This window comes from Cherax quadricarinatus, chromosome 100 (genome assembly GCF_038502225.1).
Source record: "Cherax quadricarinatus isolate ZL_2023a chromosome 100, ASM3850222v1, whole genome shotgun sequence".
NCBI lineage: Eukaryota > Metazoa > Arthropoda > Malacostraca > Decapoda > Parastacidae > Cherax > Cherax quadricarinatus.
This window is the reverse complement of record NC_091391.1, coordinates 2535541-2554842: the sequence shown is the minus strand read 5'-3', so window position 1 is coordinate 2554842 and position 19302 is coordinate 2535541. Positions and strand designations below refer to the sequence as shown.

General features: G+C 39.0%; 1 protein-coding gene across 2 annotated transcripts in view; it reads right to left on the bottom strand.

Annotated features, from left to right (window-relative positions):
* Positions 1 to 19302, bottom strand: part of LOC128704689 (protein wntless-like) — an 88153-nt gene that overhangs the window by 50463 nt on the left and 18388 nt on the right. For both annotated transcript variants that reach the window (XM_053799837.2, XM_070079594.1), the window contains exons 3-7: positions 18100 to 18193; positions 13965 to 14269; positions 13438 to 13615; positions 8628 to 8755; positions 5536 to 5748 (exon numbers count right to left, since the gene is read on the bottom strand). In XM_053799837.2, coding sequence (XP_053655812.1) covers positions 5536 to 5748; positions 8628 to 8755; positions 13438 to 13615; positions 13965 to 14269; positions 18100 to 18193 — 918 coding nt within the window. The remainder of the gene's footprint in view (positions 1 to 5535; positions 5749 to 8627; positions 8756 to 13437; positions 13616 to 13964; positions 14270 to 18099; positions 18194 to 19302) is intronic.

Here is a 19302-nt window from a genome sequence, read left to right as displayed (position 1 = left end):
TGTTACTGTAACAGTCTTGGTCACAATGTTACTGTAACAGTCCTGGTCACAATGTTACTGTAACAGTCCTGGTCACAATGTTACTGTAACAGTCCTGGTCACAATGTTACTGTAACAGTCCTGGTCACAATGTTACTGTAACAGTCCGGGTCACAATGTTACTGTAACGGTTCAGATCACAATGTTACTGTAACAGTCTTGGTCACAATGTTACTGTAACAGTCCTGGTCACAATGTTACTGTAACAGTCCTGGTCACAATGTTACTGTAACAGTCCTGGTCACAATGTTACTGTAACAGTCCTGGTCACAATGTTACTGTAACAGTCCGGGTCACAATGTTACTGTAACGGTTCAGATCACAATGTTACTGTAACAGTCTTGGTCACAATGTTACTGTAACAGTCCTGGTCACAATGTTATGGTAACTTTAGTGGCTGGAATGTCCATGGTGTTTGCTTTACTGTAAATCTGGTCAAATTATGAACATCTAGTTCTGATGGTTAAATAGGCATAATAGTGAAAGAGCCATGAGTTGAGTAAATTTGAGCACTTGAATAGGTCTCAAAGTGGGCAAAATAGATGTTGAATGAAGTGATCCATGACCTCCAACTTTACACCTGTGTAATTCAATGGGCCTTACACCAAATTTTCGATTTTTGGCATCATTATGGACTTGAGTCCTGGAGGTGGGAAGTACAGTGCCTGTACTCTGAAGGATGAGTGAGGATGTTACAGTTCTGGAGGTGGGAAGTACAGTACCTGTACTCTGAAGGATGAGTGAGGATGTTACAGTTCTGGAGGTGGGAAGTATAGTGCCTGTACTCTGAAGGATGAGTGAGGATGTTACAGTTCTGGAGGTGGGAAGTACAGTGCCTGTACTCTGAAGGATGAGTGAGGATGTTACAGTTCTGGAGGTGGGAAGTACAGTACCTGTACTCTGAAGGATGAGTGAGGATGTTACAGTTCTGGAGGTGGGAAGTACAGTACCTGTACTCTGAAGGATGAGTGAGAATGTTACAGTCCTGGAGGTGGGAAGTACAGTACCTGTACTCTGAAGGATGAGTGAGGATGTTACAGTTCTGGAAGTGGGAAGTACAGTACCTGTACTCTGAAGGATGAGTGAGAATGTTACAGTCCTGGAGGTGGGAAGTACAGTACCTGTACTCTGAAGGATGAGTGAGGATGTTACAGTTCTGGAAGTGGGAAGTACAGTACCTGTACTCTGAAGGATGAGTGAGGATGTTACAGTTCTGGAAGTGGGAAGTACAGTACCTGTACTCTGAAGGATGAGTGAGGATGTTACAATCCTGGAGGTGGGAAGTACAGTACCTGTACTCTGAAGGATGAGTGAGGATGTTACAGTTCTGGAGGTGGGAAGTACAGTACCTGTACTCTGAAGGATGAGTGAGGATGTTACAGTTCTGGAGGTGGGAAGTACAGTACCTGTACTCTGAAGGATGAGTGAGGATGTTACAGTTCTGGAAGTGGGAAGTACAGTACCTGTACTCTGAAGGATGAGTGAGAATGTTACAGTCCTGGAGGTGGGAAGTACAGTACCTGTACTCTGAAGGATGAGTGAGGATGTTACAGTTCTGGAAGTGGGAAGTACAGTACCTGTACTCTGAAGGATGAGTGAGGATGTTACAGTTCTGGAAGTGGGAAGTACAGTACCTGTACTCTGAAGGATGAGTGAGGATGTTACAATCCTGGAGGTGGGAAGTACAGTACCTGTACTCTGAAGGATGAGTGAGAATGTTACAGTCCTGGAGGTGGGAAGTACAGTACCTGTACTCTGAAGGATGAGTGAGGATGTTACAGTTCTGGAAGTGGGAAGTACAGTACCTGTACTCTGAAGAAGGGGAAGGGATATTTACAGTTTTGAACTTTAGTACTGGCACCCTTCTGGCAAGACAGAAATGGAGTGAGTGATGATGAAAGTATTTCTCCTTTTTTAGCTCATCATACCTCAGTGGGAGACAGCCAGTGTGTTAAAAAACTTTAGAAAGATAAAGAAAAAAATGTAATAATAAAAGACACAGAAGGGGCTTTTAACTTGGGAGCTATGGGCAGCTTAAGGGTTAAAACCTCCATTACTCTGTGTCTCCATCTCTCTCTGTGGTGACCCTTAGCCCTCCTTCTCCCTGTTTTGCTCAGTTCTCTCTAAATGCCTAAGCACCACACTAAATTGTCAACAATCCTCTGAATCACACGTCTAGTAACCCCACACCTTCCAATCTCTAGCTTTGAAATCTTTGCATAATATTCACACGACACATGTACATGACCTCCAGGTAGGCTTACCATAATTTCTTTGACTGAAACTGGAACATTTTTAAGCTTTTGAAAAAAATATACATGAAATATGAAGTAGGAATATTTTCTCTAATGTGAGCAATTAAGAGCTACAAAGTACCAGTTCCTCAAGCACTACAGAGTGAAAAAGAACAAAAAGAAGAACGTATGGAATCACTCTCTGGAGAATCATTTGTATATCTCACTAGAATGAACCTTCCTTGGTAATGGCTTATTTTTTTCCTCATAAAACTCACAGCAACTTAAATCAATGTTTATTTTGAGTACAATTGCTCTTTTACTGTACAGTGGACCCCCGGTATTCGATGTCATCGGTATTCGATAAATCCGGTTTTCGATGCATTTTAACGCAAAAATTTTTTCCTCAGTATTCAATACGATTCATACGAGACCTGTCCACGTTTGGCCTGAACTGCCCCGTGTGTGCTAGTGTTTACAAGCCAGCCAGTGTGCGCGCATCTAAGGATACATTCGGTACATTCCATATTATCCATATTATCACTGTGTTTGGTGCTTGTTTCTGCAAAATAAGTCACCATGGGCCCCAAGAAAGCTTCTAGTGCCAACCCTTCGAGAAAAAAGTCGCTAATGACTTATGAAATGAAGAAAGAGATAATTGCAAAGTACGAAAGTGGAGTGCGTGTGTCGGAGCTGGTCAGGTTGTACAATAAACCCCAATCAACCATCTCTACTATAGTGACCAGGAAAACGGCAATCAAGGAAGCTGTTCTTGCAAAAGGTGCAACTGTGATTACGAAACAGCGACCGCAAGTATTAGAAAACGTTGAGAGATTGTTATTGGTGTGGATAAATGAAAAACAGATAGCAGGAGATAGCATCTCTCAAGCGATCATTTGTGAAAAGGCTAGGCAGTTGCATGACGATTTGGTAAAGAAATTGCCAGCAACTAGTGGTGATGTGAGTGAATTTAAGGCCAGCAAAGGTTGGTTTGAAAGATTTAAGAATCGTAGTGGCATACATCCTAGGTAGTAGGTTGGTAGACAGCAACCGCCCAGGGAGGTACTACCGTCCTGCCAAGTGAGTGTAAAACGAAAGCCTGTAATTATTTTACATAATTGTAGGATTGCTGGTGTCCTTTTTTCTGTCTCATAAACATGCAAGATTTCAGGTACGTCTTGCTACTTCTACTTACACTTAGGTCACACTACACATACATGTACAAGCATATATATACACACCCCTCTGGGTTTTCTTTTATTTTCTTTCTAGTTCTTGTTTATTTCCTCTTATCTCCATGGGGAAGTGGAACAGAATTCTTCCTCCGTAAGCCATGCATGTTGTAAGAGGCGACTAAAATGCTGGGAGCATGGTGCTACTAACCTCTTCTCCTGTATATATTACTAAATGTAAAAGGAGAAACTTTCATTTTTCCTTTTGGGCCACCCCGCCTCGGTGGGATACGGCTGGTGTGTTGAAAGAAGAAAGTGGCATACATAGTGTGATTAGGCATGGTAAGGCTGCCAGTTATGTTGTGCGACAGAAGTCCAGTGACTCTCAAGCTGGTCCTAGTGGCATTAAAAGAAGAAGGGAAGTAACCCCGGAAAAGGACTTGCTACCTCAAGTCCTAATGGAAGGGGATTCCCCTTCTAAACACTAACACCTCTCCCCTCCTCCCATCCCATCAATCATCACCAGATCTTCATTAACCCTTTCATGTCCTGTCTTGCCTGTGTTCAACACTCCTTTCCAGACTGATGGGTTGTCAGACATGGGTCCGTCCCGTAGATCTACGGCTTTACGTTCAGGGTCCAAACCGTAGATCTACGCCATGAGCTCAGCTCACTCTGATAAACTGTGAGTGGTACATTTGGGCCTAGATATGAGAGAATACATCTATGTGGTATGTGTGCACCACATAAAACAGATCCTGCAGCACACTGTGTATAATGAGAGAAAAAAAATGAAATCATGATTTTTCGATTAAAACAGCAACTTTGCAGTGTTTTTTCGTATGTTTTTTATAGTTGTATTTGCGATTTCTTGGTCTCATTTGATAGAATGGAAGACATATTACAGAAATAGAGATGATTTTGATTGGTTTTAGCACTGGAAATGGCTTGAAACTGAGCTCAAAGTAGCAGAAATGTTAAATTTTTGCCGATATTCAAGAGTAAACAAACGACCTCACATGTCTAATACACGTCAGCTGGTGGGTCTAATATACATTCACAAATATGGTGATGATATTTATACAATTATTACAGTATTGCATAACAGTAAATCTTCTATTTTTTGGTGTGAATAAAAATTCATTATGTGAATAAAAAATCAAAATGGAATTTATTTGTAAAGCCTCAAAACATAACTAATGAACAGAGGAAATGTTAGTTTAGTGCCAGGAATGCCTACATTGTTCATTCTGGACCCTATTTTGAAATTGGAATATTTTGAACTTTGTGTTAAATTGGCCAAATTAACAATTTCCGATCACTTTATTTTGTAGTTGAAACAGTTGACTTGGCAATTTCTTGTGCTCAATCGATAGAATAGAAGTAATACTAGTGAAATAGCTAAGAATTTGGTTGATTGGAATAATGTAATTGGCCTAAAATGGGAGTCAAAGTCGGCAAAATCGCCGATTTGTAAATATCGCTGACACATCAAAATTCGCGAGAGCATAATTTCGTCAATTTTCCACCAAATTTCGTACTTTTTGTTTTATTACCTTCACAAAAAGATTCTCTACGATTTCATAAGAAAAAATAACAAATTTTTTTTTTGAAAATTCTTGGACACTGGTGCGTGACTCCAGATTTGGGCCTTGGACCCTGAAAGGGTTAAAGGTAAGTGTCAATTATTTTATTGTTATTGTAATTATTCTATTGCATTAAACTTAATATTTCATGTAGTAAAAAATTTTTTTTTTCATACTTTTGGGTGTCTTGCACGGATTAATTTGATTTCCATTATTTCTTATGAGGAAAATTGATTCGGTTTTCGATATTATCGGTATTCGATGAGCTCTCAGGAACGGATTAATATCGAATACCAGAGGTCCACTGTATATTCAGTCATTCTACCTCTTTCCTGACACCATACATTGATCATCAGTGATGTTTCTGTCCAGGACAAAATGACAAACTAACAGGGACTTCAGGACAGGACTTTCAAACTGGGACAATCCTGGTCAAAACAGGACATATGGCAAGCCTACCTATAGGCATGTGATAAAGTGAGGTCAGCAATGAGAGATGCTCACCGAGCAGGTCCTGACGGTGATGCAGGTGAGGTAGCAACCCAACATAGCAAAGAATAGCATGGACATGTTTAAGTGCATACTCTCAAATGTTACTGCCAGAGGATGCTCCATGTTGACCAGGTGTTCTATCATGTCCACGATCAAGATGGCCAGACTCCCAGACCGGATGCTTATGTTGATGGCTTTCTTGGCATGTGGACACAACTTGCCAGGCTGCAAAGATAAATGAAAAGAATATAACATCAATTCAAGAAAATGAGGAAGTGGAAGAAAGAGATGAAAGTGAGGAATACACGTCTGCAAGTCATCTTACTTTCAGTTTGGATGAGAGTTCTTCCCTGGACACTGCAAGGCAGAGCTCAATATGGCATAAGCTGTCAGTAGCCCTATAAACCACTAGAAAGAAGATACAATATAAGCTGTCAGTAGCCCTATAAACCACTAGAAAGAAGATACAATATAAGCTGTCAGTAGCCCTATAAACCACTAGAAAGAAGATACAATATAAGCTGTCAGTAGCCCTATAAACCTACAAGAAGAAAAAATTTGAGTTGTCAGTAGCTCTATCAACCAACAAGAAGAAGATACAATTTAAGATGTCAGCAACTCTATAAACCAACAACAAGATACAATTTAAGCTGTCAGTAGCTCTATAAACCCCAACAACAAGATGGAAGGAGAAGAGAGATACAGGAAGAGGATGGCACAAGGATAAGAGAGACCAGTAGTACTATACCAAATAAGAAGGACCTAGTATTAACCCTTTTAGGGTCGAGACCCCCGATCCTTAACTCACTCTCAGGATTAGAAAATTGTCCAAAAAAAAAAAAAAAAAAAAAAAAAAAAAAAAAAAAAAAAAAAAAAAAAAATCTTATGAAATGATAGAGAATCTTTTTGTCGATAGTATTGACACCAAAATTATGAAATTTGGTGGAAAACTTATGAAATTACGCTCTCGCGAAGTTAGCGATATTTATGCATCGGCATTTTCGCCCAATTTGAGCCTTATTTTCAGTGAATTCCATTGTTCCAGTGGACTAAAATCATAGCTATTTTGCTAGAACTCCCTTTGTTCTATCAATTGAGTACAACAAACCACCCATTTACCGATTTCAACTACCCAAGAAAGTGGTCAGAAATTGGCAATTTGGCCAATTTCGTGCAAATTTCAAAAGATGCCAATTTCAGAATAGCGCTCAGAATAAACAAGACACATTCCTGGCACTAAAATAACATTTTCTCTGTTCATTAGTCTCGTCGCCAGGCCCCTCTTACATTACTCTTGCTTTCCATTTTAAATTTTTATTCTCACAAAAAATAGAAGATTTACTCTTATGGAGACTGCTGCATTATTGTAAAAATTGTGTAAATAATATCAGTGGACTTGTAAAAGAATATTACACTCACCAGTTGACGTGTATTGGATGCGTGGTGTTTTGTTTACTCTTAAACGTCGGCAAAAATTGAACATTTCTGCTACTTTGAGCTCAATTTCAAGGTACAGTATTTCTAGACAAAATTATGTGGCCAAGACAGGTGGACATGTACTCACCTGTCAAGTGTGTTTGTGACTGATTGATTACTATTTCCATACCTAATATTTGTCAGAACAATGATTGGCTATAAAATCACAAGATATATTACATTTTGTAATTATCAAAACATAAAATCTACATAAATTAAAAAATGAGAAAAAAGTTATATCGGCAATATTTTTGCAAGCGGCAAGACTATGTTGCCATCACATGAGCATCCAGTGCCAACTTACATCTCGAAAAGTACTAACTAAATTTTTTGGTTTTCTCATTACACACAGGAAACTGCCCTCTTTTTTTTTTTAATTCAAAATATTCGGAGTACTGTACTAGCAGAGATGCAGAGATCAACACCATAACAGTTAACCCTTTCAAGGTTGGTGCCGAACTAGTACGGCTTGCAGAGATCTGCTGAAATCCTCTACAAAAGACGATGATGATGCAGAAGATTTAGAGGAGGCAGAACCATCAGTCTGAACACTTGAAAAATTTAAAGCAGTTTTTCAACAGTCACAAGTGTTAAAGGACATGATCCTCGAGTACAATCCTTCAACGGAACGAAGTCTCTGTGTCACCCGAGGGATAACAATGTGCCTACAACCACTGCAAGGCTTGTTTGATGATGCAAAAAAAAAGAAGAAACAGCTTCCTATAACAATGTTTCTAACTAAATCATCTACAATTGTGAAGCCTCAACCTTCAACGCTTGAAGATTCTCAGTGCTCAACCTCCAGAGATCCTGACACTACTATTATTGTGCCCTCCTCCAAAGTGTAAACATCTGCAATCAGAACCTGGTTCTTCCAACATAGGTGATCCTTCCAATATGCTCTGAAAAGGCTCGAGCTACCCTGGTATCTCATTGCTTACCTACAGTGCCACACTTCTCGTCACCTCACTATATCAGCATGGTAGGCACCATACAGCAATCATCATCACATGAGAGTTATCAAGAGAGAACCAAGGTTTTAGTGTTATCATTAGTCCCTATACCAGTGGTTTTCAACCTTTTGACATCTGCAGAGTGGGAAAAATAGGTGAAACATTTCACAGACTGCTAAGGAAGTGACTAATGTGTGTTTTCGACACAAGACTGACTAAACACTAAATGAAGTGTGTATCTGTACTCGTCATCGCAAGCTGTGCTGTCCCATTCATGACTGAGGCGCCAGCAATAATTTTTTTGTGGACCGTCAGAAAATTTCTTCGGACCAGCAGTTGAAAACCACTGCCCAAAACAATACAGTATTACAACTATTTACATAGCAGTTACATTGTATGTATTAGGTATTATAAGTAATCTAGAGGTGATTTAAAGTATATGGGAGGATGTGCATGGATTATATGCCATTTTATATTAGGGACTTGAGTATCCACAGATTTTGGTATCCACGGGGGGGATGTCTGGAACCAGTGCCCTGCGGATACCGAGGAATGTCTGTATAATGAAAATGCTGAATAACCCTTAAATCAGTTTTAGATCAACAGATTTCACTGATATCCATGCTCTTATATGAGTATTTTTCATGCACTGTGAAGTGCCTAGCACTGTCTTACCTCCAGATGTTTATCAGTAAGGTATAGGAAGAAAGTCATGAACGAAGCATAGAAAAAGTTATGTCGAATGTCATTAACTACGATCATCCACGGACAGTCAGCAACGAGCGTTACAATCTCCAAGGGACCTGCAATGTCACAAAAATATTTGAGAACTGAAAACTTTTAAACAAGCACACAAATAATGTAAAATAATGAATAATTAAAATTTACCAGCCCATAACCTATGTCTAGTTTTAGGTAGTGTGTAAACATTACTATTAATCATCCTGAAATACTCAAGTATGTTAGAAACTTTCTTTGTGTTTAACAGTATTTTATAACATGTAACTCTCACATTGTATACTATGCAAAGAAATAAAATTTGAAATAAGCATGACATTTACCGCATAATGTGAAGTATGTACAGTATATGCCATTTCTTTTTTAATGCAGCTGCCGTCTCCCACCAAGGCAGGCGGCCCAAAAATGAAGAAACAAAAGCTTTTTTTTGTTTTACATTTAGTAATAAATTACTAGCCCCTTGTTCTTCTACCATAAATATAATGCAAATACCTGGAGTATACCTGTATACCTGGAGTATACCTGTATACACTCTTGATATAATGGAGTAATAGGGATGATTCTCTGCAGAAAAAGTACTAAAGTACAGTAAGGCACCTAAATTACTGGGAACGGATGAAGTCCCTTGATTTGTATTCCCTGGAATGCAGGCGAGAGAGATACATGTTAATATACACTTGCAAAATCCTAGAGGGATTGGTACCAAACTTGCACACAAAAATCACTTTCTATGAAAGCAAAAGACTCAGCAGGAGATGCAACATTCCCCCAATGAAAAGCAGGGGTGTCACGAGTACAAAGAGACAACACAATAAGAGTCAGGGCCCAAGACTGTTCAACTGCCTCCCAGCATGCATAAGAGGGATTACCAATAGACCCCTGGCTATCTTCAAGAAGGCACTGGACAGGCATCTAAAGCTAGTATGTACCTGACCAGCTGGGCTGTGGTTCCTACGTCCATTTGCGTTCAGCCAGCAGTAAAAGCCTGGTTGATCAGGCCCTGATCCACCATAAGACCTGGTCTCAGACCAGGCCACAGGGGCGCTGCTCCCCGAAACCCTCTCCAGGTATACCATATACCTAATACAGAACTGTCCACACAATTTATAGTTTATTTTTTTAACATGATGGACTGTCTCCCACCTAGGCAGGGTGACCCAAAAAAGAAAAATACTCTCACCATCATTCAACACTTTCACCATCATTTACATATAATCACTGTCTATAATAATCACTGAAAATAAATTATGCAAGAGTACAGTTTACCAAGTGGGTTTTTTAACAATATTTTAACCATTTAGTTGTAGCATACCTGGAAAATAAATTTCCCGAATCAAAAGATTTAAAAAAAAATCTTATGGATTAAAAGAGTGCATTTTATGAATCAAATGAGACTAAATTTAATGGAATCTGATATAAACTTATGCTTTTATCTTGTGTTGAATGTGGCAAAATGATTATTGCTTGTCAGCTACAGAGGCATATCTGCACCAGTGATATTTGCATGTCACAGTCTACTGATGCCAAATTATGATTTTTTTTACTGTTGTTGTTATTAATGTTATACATAATGTTGTTTTTTTAATAGTATTTAGTGTTTCAAGATGCTCTAGCACTTCAGATATAAGAAAAATGCTTAACCCCACATATTCTTTCAACAAACCGGCCATATCTCACCAAGACAGGGCAGCCAAAAAAGAAAAACAAATATTCCTCTTTTTAAATTTAGTAATATATACAGGAGAAGAGGTTACTAGGCCCTTGCTCCTGGCATTTTAGTCGCCTCTTACGACACACATGGCTTACGGAGGAAGAATTCTGTTCCACTTCCCCATGGAGATAAGAGGAAATAAACAAGAACAAGAACTAGTAAGAAAATAGAAGAAATCCTGGAGGTGTATATATATACACTTGTACGTGTATGTGTAGTGTGACCTAAGTGTAAGAAGAAGTAACAAGACATATACCTGGAGAGGGTTTTGGGATTCAATGCCCCTGTGGCCCGGTCTGTGACCAGGCCTCATGGTGGATCATGGCCTGATCAACCAGGCTGTTACTGTTGGCCACACGCAAACTGGCATACAAAACACAACCCGGCTCGTCAGGTATTGTCTTAAGTGCCTGTCCAGAGCCTTCTTGAAGACAGCCAAGGGTCTATTGGTAATTCCCCTTATGTATGCTGGAAGGCAGTTGAATAATCTTGGGCCCCTGACACTTACTGTGTTGTCTCTTATAGTGCATGCTTATCTTGCATGTTTATAAGACAGAAAAAGTGTGATACTCATTGAAGCATAAAAATAAGTGAAATATGCCCATATGCCACATTTCTATCAAGATTGATGGATGGAATACATCACCTCAAATCAAAAAATCAAAATCAAAAATTTACTTCTTTGCAAAGGTTATAATGTGTTTACATTTCATAATTTGACGGTACAAAGAAAACCACAACCGTGCCGAGGCATTTCAGGGAGACCTAACCTAATACCTAAGGTTGAAGGGACTGATTACCTCAAACTCCTCCTCATCTTCCATCATTCTCTGTACTGGACTGAAGAAGCTACTTGCTGGCAAAACGTTTCCAGAGAAACAATACCTAAATGTTAAACAAGTGTCTCACTTATCAACGTGCCAGTTCTCTAAAGTATTTAAGCGAGAGCTTACTAGTGATGTAAAGAGCTGTAAAATAACCTTTGGACATTTGTTATTTATACCTCTTGGGATACAGTAAGTCCAAGTAATCTGTTAGCCTTATTGCACACACCTAGGCACTAGTGTCTTCGCTTCGGACCTCTATTACCAAGACTTCCAAGCCCCTTTCAAACCCTGCATGACCAAGTTCTACATTGCTAGCACACTCAGCTCACACACTGAGGTCCATGGTTCGATCCCCGGTACAAGTGAAAACATTAGGACGTGTTTCCTTAAGACACCTACTGTCACTGTTCACGTAACAGTAAAATAGGTACCTAGGTGTTAGTCGACTGGTGTTTGTCGCATACTGGGGATAAAATTGACCTATGGTCTATATAAGTTGTATCGTGTACCTGTAGAAATAAAGATTATTATTATTTTTATTAAGTAGGAAGGTCATTTTCATTACCAAGGTTCAGGTCTTGACACTTATCCAGAAAAAACTGCATCTGCTACTTTTCTCACTGCGACATTAGTATATCCAAATCTGCCTGAAAGTCAATGGTATTCTCCTTGGTGAACTTACCCGTGTCACTTGTTATTCCCTCATCATGGCCAGTAATGTAGATTATGAACAACAATAGGCCAAAAGCTGAGCCTTATGGACTGCCACTAGTGACTGGTTCCCTTCATGGTTTCACCTAATTTATGTAAACACTTAGTTTGCAGTGACTACTGATCTAATCATAGAGCAGGTGGGGTTTGAACTCATGGCAGGTGAGAGCTAAAACTCACAGACCAGTATACACTGGACTCTGAATTTTAGTACTCACCTGCCATTGGTTCAAACCCCACCCTTTCAGTGATTTGTTTGCAATCGAGTTATTACGATTTTGTGAGCAATAACTACTGAATCTGACATAAGTTTGATAAGAAATACCTTACAAGTATTCTTTTTTTTCAGCCGTCTCCCATCTAGGCAGGGTGACCCAGAAAAAGAAACACTTTCTTCATCATTCACACATAATCACTGTCCTTGTAGAGGTGCCCAGATATGACAGTATAGATGTCACTCCAGACAGTCAATATCGCAAACCCCACCTATAAAGTGAAGGCACTGTACTTCCCACATCAAGGACTCAAGTCCAGCTAACTGATTTCCCTGAATCCCTTCACAAAATATTACTCTGCTCACACTCCAACAGCTCGTCAGGTCCCAAAAAACATTCGTCTCCATTCACTCCTATCTAACACACTCACACTTGCCTGCTGTATGTCCAGGCCCCTGACACACACAACCTCTTTTACCCCCTCCCTCCATTGTTTCCTAGGATGACCCCTGCCCCTCTTCCCTTCCAGTACAGATTTATACACCCTCCAAATCATTCTTTATTGCTCCATCCTCTCTAAATGACCAAGCCACCTCAATGACCTCTCTTCAGCCCTCTGAATAATACTTTTTGTAACTTCACACCTCCTAATTTCCAAACTACAAATTCTATGCATAATATTTACATAATGTAATTATAAATGCATATTATAGATTGATGGACTGAACAAAATGACTCAAGACTGAGGGACTGATTACCTTAAACTCCTCATCTACCACCATTTTTCTCTGTATTGGACCGAAGAAACATTTCCACAATAAAGATACCCAAGTGTTGTACAAGTACCTCAATCATCATAAATATATACGCACGATATAAAAATACGACAGTGAAAATAGAAAAAAACACCTGAGCACTACGATGTGCTTACACACACATCTTCAGAGGAATTCCTCTGAGGATGTGTAAGCACATAAGAATACTTGGGTGTTTTTTGTATTTTCACTGTGGTATTTCTGTACACAGAAGGGCCCTCTTCATACAGCTCTAAATATGGCACCATTTGTCCTGCCCTTACACAGTTGTACAAAAATGGCAATAATGGTTGAGCAGCAGTAAAAGCACCGAACATAACGAACAATGGCTCAAGTGAAAGCCAACAAAAACATGGAACACCGAAAAGAGGTGCTATATGCATGGGGCCCTCCTGTATTTGCAGTCAAGCATTTATTGTAATTTCTTTCTTACACATGCTTGGTCTACAACAAGAGAGGTAAACTTACAGTTCATTATGGTAAGAGCCACAGCCAGTAGTGCCAAAACACACTCAAGGTGGGTGGGAGGCCGTTCAAGTTCGCCCACACTCTTTCTGAACTTCCACAAGATGGTGATCACAACAGGGAAGAAAAGTGTCTGCAGCAATACTAGTAACTTTGTGTACCAATCAGCCAGACTGAAAAACTGTTGAGAACAATAGAAATTAATGTTCTTAAACATATTGGAATTTCCTTTTTTTTTTCAACCAACAGGCCATATCCCACCAAGGTAGGGTGACCTGAAACAAAAAAAAAAAAATGAAGTTTTTTCTTAAATTTAGTAATCTATACAGGAGAAGGGGTTACTAGCCATGTGCTACCCAGCATTTTAGTCGCCTCTTATGACAAGCATAGCTTACAGAGGAAGAATTCTTTTCCACTTCCCCATGGACATACCTATAATATATTATTTCCAATTCTAGGAAGGATCTCACAGCATCATTTTATCTTTAATCATGAACTTTAAACGAATTAATAATTGCCTTTGTACTCACCGTTATATACACATCTTTAACACGTCCAAAATTCCGATTAACCCATTCATTTGTATCTTCCCTGTGATGAGGAATCATCATGTTGATGAGGTAGTATTCATGGTGAAGCGAGTACAGAACCACAACCACCTGGGGAGAGCAGTCATATGTTGTTCCATCAAACACGTGTTCTTTTACATAACTGCAGTATAGCTTGCGTTCTTGATAGTTTGTTGCAATCAGTGTAGGTTTATACAGGTCATCACTGCTCATGTATCCTAGTTGTGACTTCAAGACTATGTCGTTACTGTGCCTTGATAGATGCCCTGTAATAAAAATTCTAAACAATATAGGTCTTTTATGTAAAATTTTTGTAATACACTGCATCTCACATTACAGTATGTATATATACAACATAAGACCACATCGGTAAACAAATTTGTTGCTAAGCAAGGATCATACTATAATGGTAGTGGGTTTGTGTCAACCATCTTTGATATTGATTTAATGTCACCTTTGTGCCATTTATAACATTTTTAGTATATTTTTAAATGTTTATACAGTAGTGTACTCTACATTGTAATAAACAGAAAAGAGGAAATCAGCCGTAATACACATCATACTGGTCAGAGCCCGTTGTAAATACAAGTCATCGGTTAACAGGTATGTCGCTAAGTGAGGAGAGACTGCATTATAATACAGTAAACTCTTATTCTAACAAATTTCAGATTTAAAAGACAAAATCTGTTGTTTAAATAAAGTCCAGAAACAACAAAGTTGGTTAAATTCTAAACCATTACGTGTAGATGTTTTGCTCAGAGTATAGCTGTATTAATCTCTCATAAGAGCAAAACGTTGTGTGTCAATAGAGGTTTGTTTAGCCCATCATGTCATTTTTGTCCATTACTGCCCATAATGCCTAGGCATAATGTTAAGTTGGCCCATAATGCCTAGGCATAATGTTAAGTTGGCCCATAATGCCTAGGCATAATGTTAAGTTGGCCCATAATGCCTAGGCATAATGTTAAGTTGGCCCATAATGCCTAGGCATAATGTTAAGTTGGCCCATAATGCCTAGGCATAATGTTAAGTTGGCCCATAATGCCTAAGCATAATGTTAAGTTGGCCCATAATGCCTAGGCATAATGTTAAGTTGGCCCATAATGCCTAGGCATAATGTTAAGTTGGCCCATAATGCCTAGGCATAATGTTAAGTTGGCCCATAATGCCTAGGCATAATGTTAAGTTGGCCCATAATGCCTAGGCATAATGTTAAGTTGGCCCATAATGCCTAGGCATAATGTTAAGTTGGCCCATAATGCCTAGGCATAATGTTAAGTTGGCCCATAATGCCTAGGCATAATGTTAAGTTGGCCCATAATGCCTAGACATAATGTTAAGTTGGCCCATAATGCCTAGGTATAATGTTAAGTTGGCCCATAATGCCTAGGCATAATGTTAAGTTGGCCCATAATGCCTAGGCATAATGTTAAGTTGGCCCATAATGCCTAGGCATAATGTTAAGTTGGCCCATAGTGCCTAGGCATAATGTTAAGTTGGCCCATAATGCCTAGGCATAATGTTAAGTTGGCCCATAATGCCTAGGCATAATGTTAAGTTGGCCCATAATGCCTAGGCATAATGTTAAGTTGGCCCATAATGCCTAGGCATAATGTTAAGTTGGCCCATAATGCCTAGGCATAATGTTAAGTTGGCCCATAATGCCTAGGCATAATGTTAAGTTGGCCCATAATGCTTAGGCATAATGTTAAGTTGGCCCATAATGCCTAGGCATAATGTTAAGTTGGCCCATAATGCCTAGGCATAATGTTAAGTTGGCCCATAATGCCTAGGCATAATGTTAAGTTGGCCCATAATGCCAAGGCATAATGTTAAGTTGGCCCATAATGCCTAGGCATAATGTTAAGTTGGCCCATAATGCCTAGGCATAATGTTAAGTTGGCCCATAATGCCTAGGCATAATGTTAAGTTGGCCCATAATGCCTAGGCATAATGTTAAGTTGGTCCATAATGCCTAGGCATAATGTTAAGTTGGCCCATAATGCCTAGGCATAATGTTAAGTTGGCCCATAATGCCTAGGCATAATGTTAAGTTGGCCCATAATGCCTAGGCATAATGTTAAGTCGGCCCATAATGCCTAGGCATAATGTTAAGTTGGCCCATAATGCCTAGGCATAATGTTAAGTTGGCCCATAATGCCTAGGCATAATGTTAAGTTGGCCCATAATGCCTAGGCATAATGTTAAGTTGGCCCATAATGCCTAGGCATAATGTTAAGTTGGCCCATAATGCCTAGGCATAATGTTAAGTTGGCCCATAATGCCTAGGCATAATGTTAAGTTGGCCCATAATGCCTAGGCATAATGTTAAGTTGGCCCATAATGCCTAGGCATAATAGAGGCTCTCTTTGCATTGCAACCCACTATTGTAAATACAAAATCTCAATGTACTGTTTGCAAAGACATAAAATAAATAAATAAATAAATAAATAACTGTTACAGTCCTCTGGATAAAATGATTTTTAATTTAATGGACAAAGTCTGTTAATTCCAGAATTATCTGCTACTGTTATGATCACAGAAAACAGTCACATTCTTCAGATTTATCAAATAATTGGGACTACCAGACACCGTCTCCTTTACACTAGTACATTAAAACAAGATTTCACTGTACTGTACCAACCCTAATAGTACACATGAAGCTTTGACCAATTCTTTAATCAATACATCTTCAAGATAAGTTTTCAAGGTTTCCCTTTCGAATAACAAAAAGGCACAATACCGTGACTGGAACGATACACAAATAACCCGCACATAAAAGACAGAAGCTTACGACGACGTTTCGGTCCGACTTGGACCATTGACAAAGTCACAGTGTGACTTTGTCAATGGTCCAAGTCGGACCGAAACGTCGTCGTAAGCTTCTGTCTTTTATGTGCGGGTTATTTGTGTATATTTCCCTTTCGTATGGTAAGTGAAGTTTTCAAAAGAAAATGCTGTACAGTTCGGCCTCAACTTGTGTTCTCAGTGTTTCAACTTAGAAATAAGTCACTTTTAACCCCTATTATCCTCTTGAAAATGATAGAGAAAAAAATGATAATGTGACATGTATATTTGTAATTGCAAACTGATATACAGAAAGTTTTCTTCATATTATATCTTTGAGCCTCATTATTAAGTTGATAACTAAGTTGGAACATTATAAATTGGGAACCTACTACCTATAGGTAGGCACACTTGGACTTACGATGGTTCAGCATTGCAGTGGTTCAAAAACAATTACAGTGGTACCCTGAGTTTCGTACAGCTCCCAACTTGAACAATTATGTAAGTGTATTATTGTAAGTGCTTTTGTAAGTGTATTTTTTGGGGTCTGAAACGGACTAATCTAATTGATGTTATTCCTTATGGGAACAAATTCATTCGGTAACGGCACTCGAACAGCCTTCTGGAATGAATTACAGTGGACCCCCGGTTAACGATATTTTTTCATTCCAGAAGTATGTTCAGGTGCCAGTACTGACCGAATTTGTTCCCATAAGGAATATTGTGAAGTAGATTAGTCCATTTCAGACCCCCAAACATACACGTGCAAACGCACTTACATAAATACACTTACATAATTGGTCGCATTGGGAGGTGATCGTTAAGCGGGGGTCCACTGTATGTACGAAACTCAGGGTACCACTGTACTTTGGAGATGAAACTTAAGATAATTACCCAGCATGAAGGCAGCAAGTCCACAACTTGTATTTATTTATTTACTTTTCAATACCGGTATTTTGTTACAGTAATTATTTATTTATTTACTTATATATTTAGCATATACTTATATTTGACTTACCATATTTTCTGGAATATAAAGTGCATTTAACCCCCTTAAAAGTCTTGGAAAATCAGCCTGCACCTTATAGGCTCAGGGTCAGAATCAAGGGCAGGCTTTGGGTTACATTTTAGCAGTTGTTTACTAACGTTACGTTGCAACTGGTTGGAAACGATCGTGCACCTTATATGCTGAAAAATACTGTACGGTATTTTTGACTTACGATGGGTTCATCAGAACGTAACTCTGTCGTAAGTCAAGGAGCACCTGAACTCTACATGCAACACAACACTGACGCACTCTAGCATCTACCATCATTAAACAGTAGATGCAGGCGTAGCACACCATATAGTCTCCACTGCCATCTTGAAAAGCCCACTGTTGTAACGCCTTTCATCTCGGGGACCTGAAGGTTTGAAAAGTTTAAATAATTATGATTTAGGATTCCTTCCTTCTCTTAAAAATTAAGGCCTGGAAATTATTAACATGATACAGCTACACGAAAAAAAAAAATGTCTTTATTGTAACAAACAGTGAGGCATATATGTATTTACATGAATAAGGGTTAAATTAGTTAACATAAGAACATAAGAACATAAGAACATAAGAAAGGAGGAACACTGCAGGAGGCCTGCTGGCCCATACTAGGCAGGTCCTTTACAATTCTTCCCACTAACAAAACATTTGCCCAACCCAATTTTCAATGCCACCCAAGAAATAAGCTCTGATGTGAAAGTCCCACTCAAATCCAACCCCTCCCACTCATGTACTTATCCAACCTAGATTTGAAACTACCCAAAGTCCCAGCTTCAATAACCCAACTAGGTAGACTGTTCCACTCATCAACTACCCTATTCCCAAACCAATACTTTCCTATGTCCTTTCTAAATCTAAACTTATCTAATTTAAATCCATTACTGCGCGTTCTCTCTTGGAGAGACATCCTCAAGACCTTATTAATATCCCCTTTATTAATACCTATCTTCCACTTATACACTTCGATCAGGTCTCCCCTCATTCTTCGTCTAACAAGTGAATGTAACTTAAGAGTCTTCAATCTTTCTTCATAAGGAAGATTTCTGATGCTATGTATTAATTTAGTCATCCTACGCTGAATGTTTTCTAACGAATTTATGTCCACTTTGTAATACGGAGACCAGAACTGAGCTGCATAATCTAGGTGAGGCCTTACTAATGATGTATAAAGCTGCAGTATGACCTCTGGACTTCTGTTGCTTACACTTCTTGATATAAATCCCAGTAATCTATTTGCCTTATTACGTACGCTTAGGCATTGCTGTCTTGGTTTAAGGTTGCTGCTCACCATAACCCCCAAGTCCTTTTCGCAATCTGTATGGCTAAGTTCTACATCATTTAATTTATAAGTACTAGGGTTATGGGCACTCCCAAGCTTCAGAACCTTGCATTTATCTACATTGAACTGCATCTGCCACTTTTCTGACCAAGAATAAAGTTTGTTTAAATCCTCCTGAAGTTCCCTAACATCTACGTTTG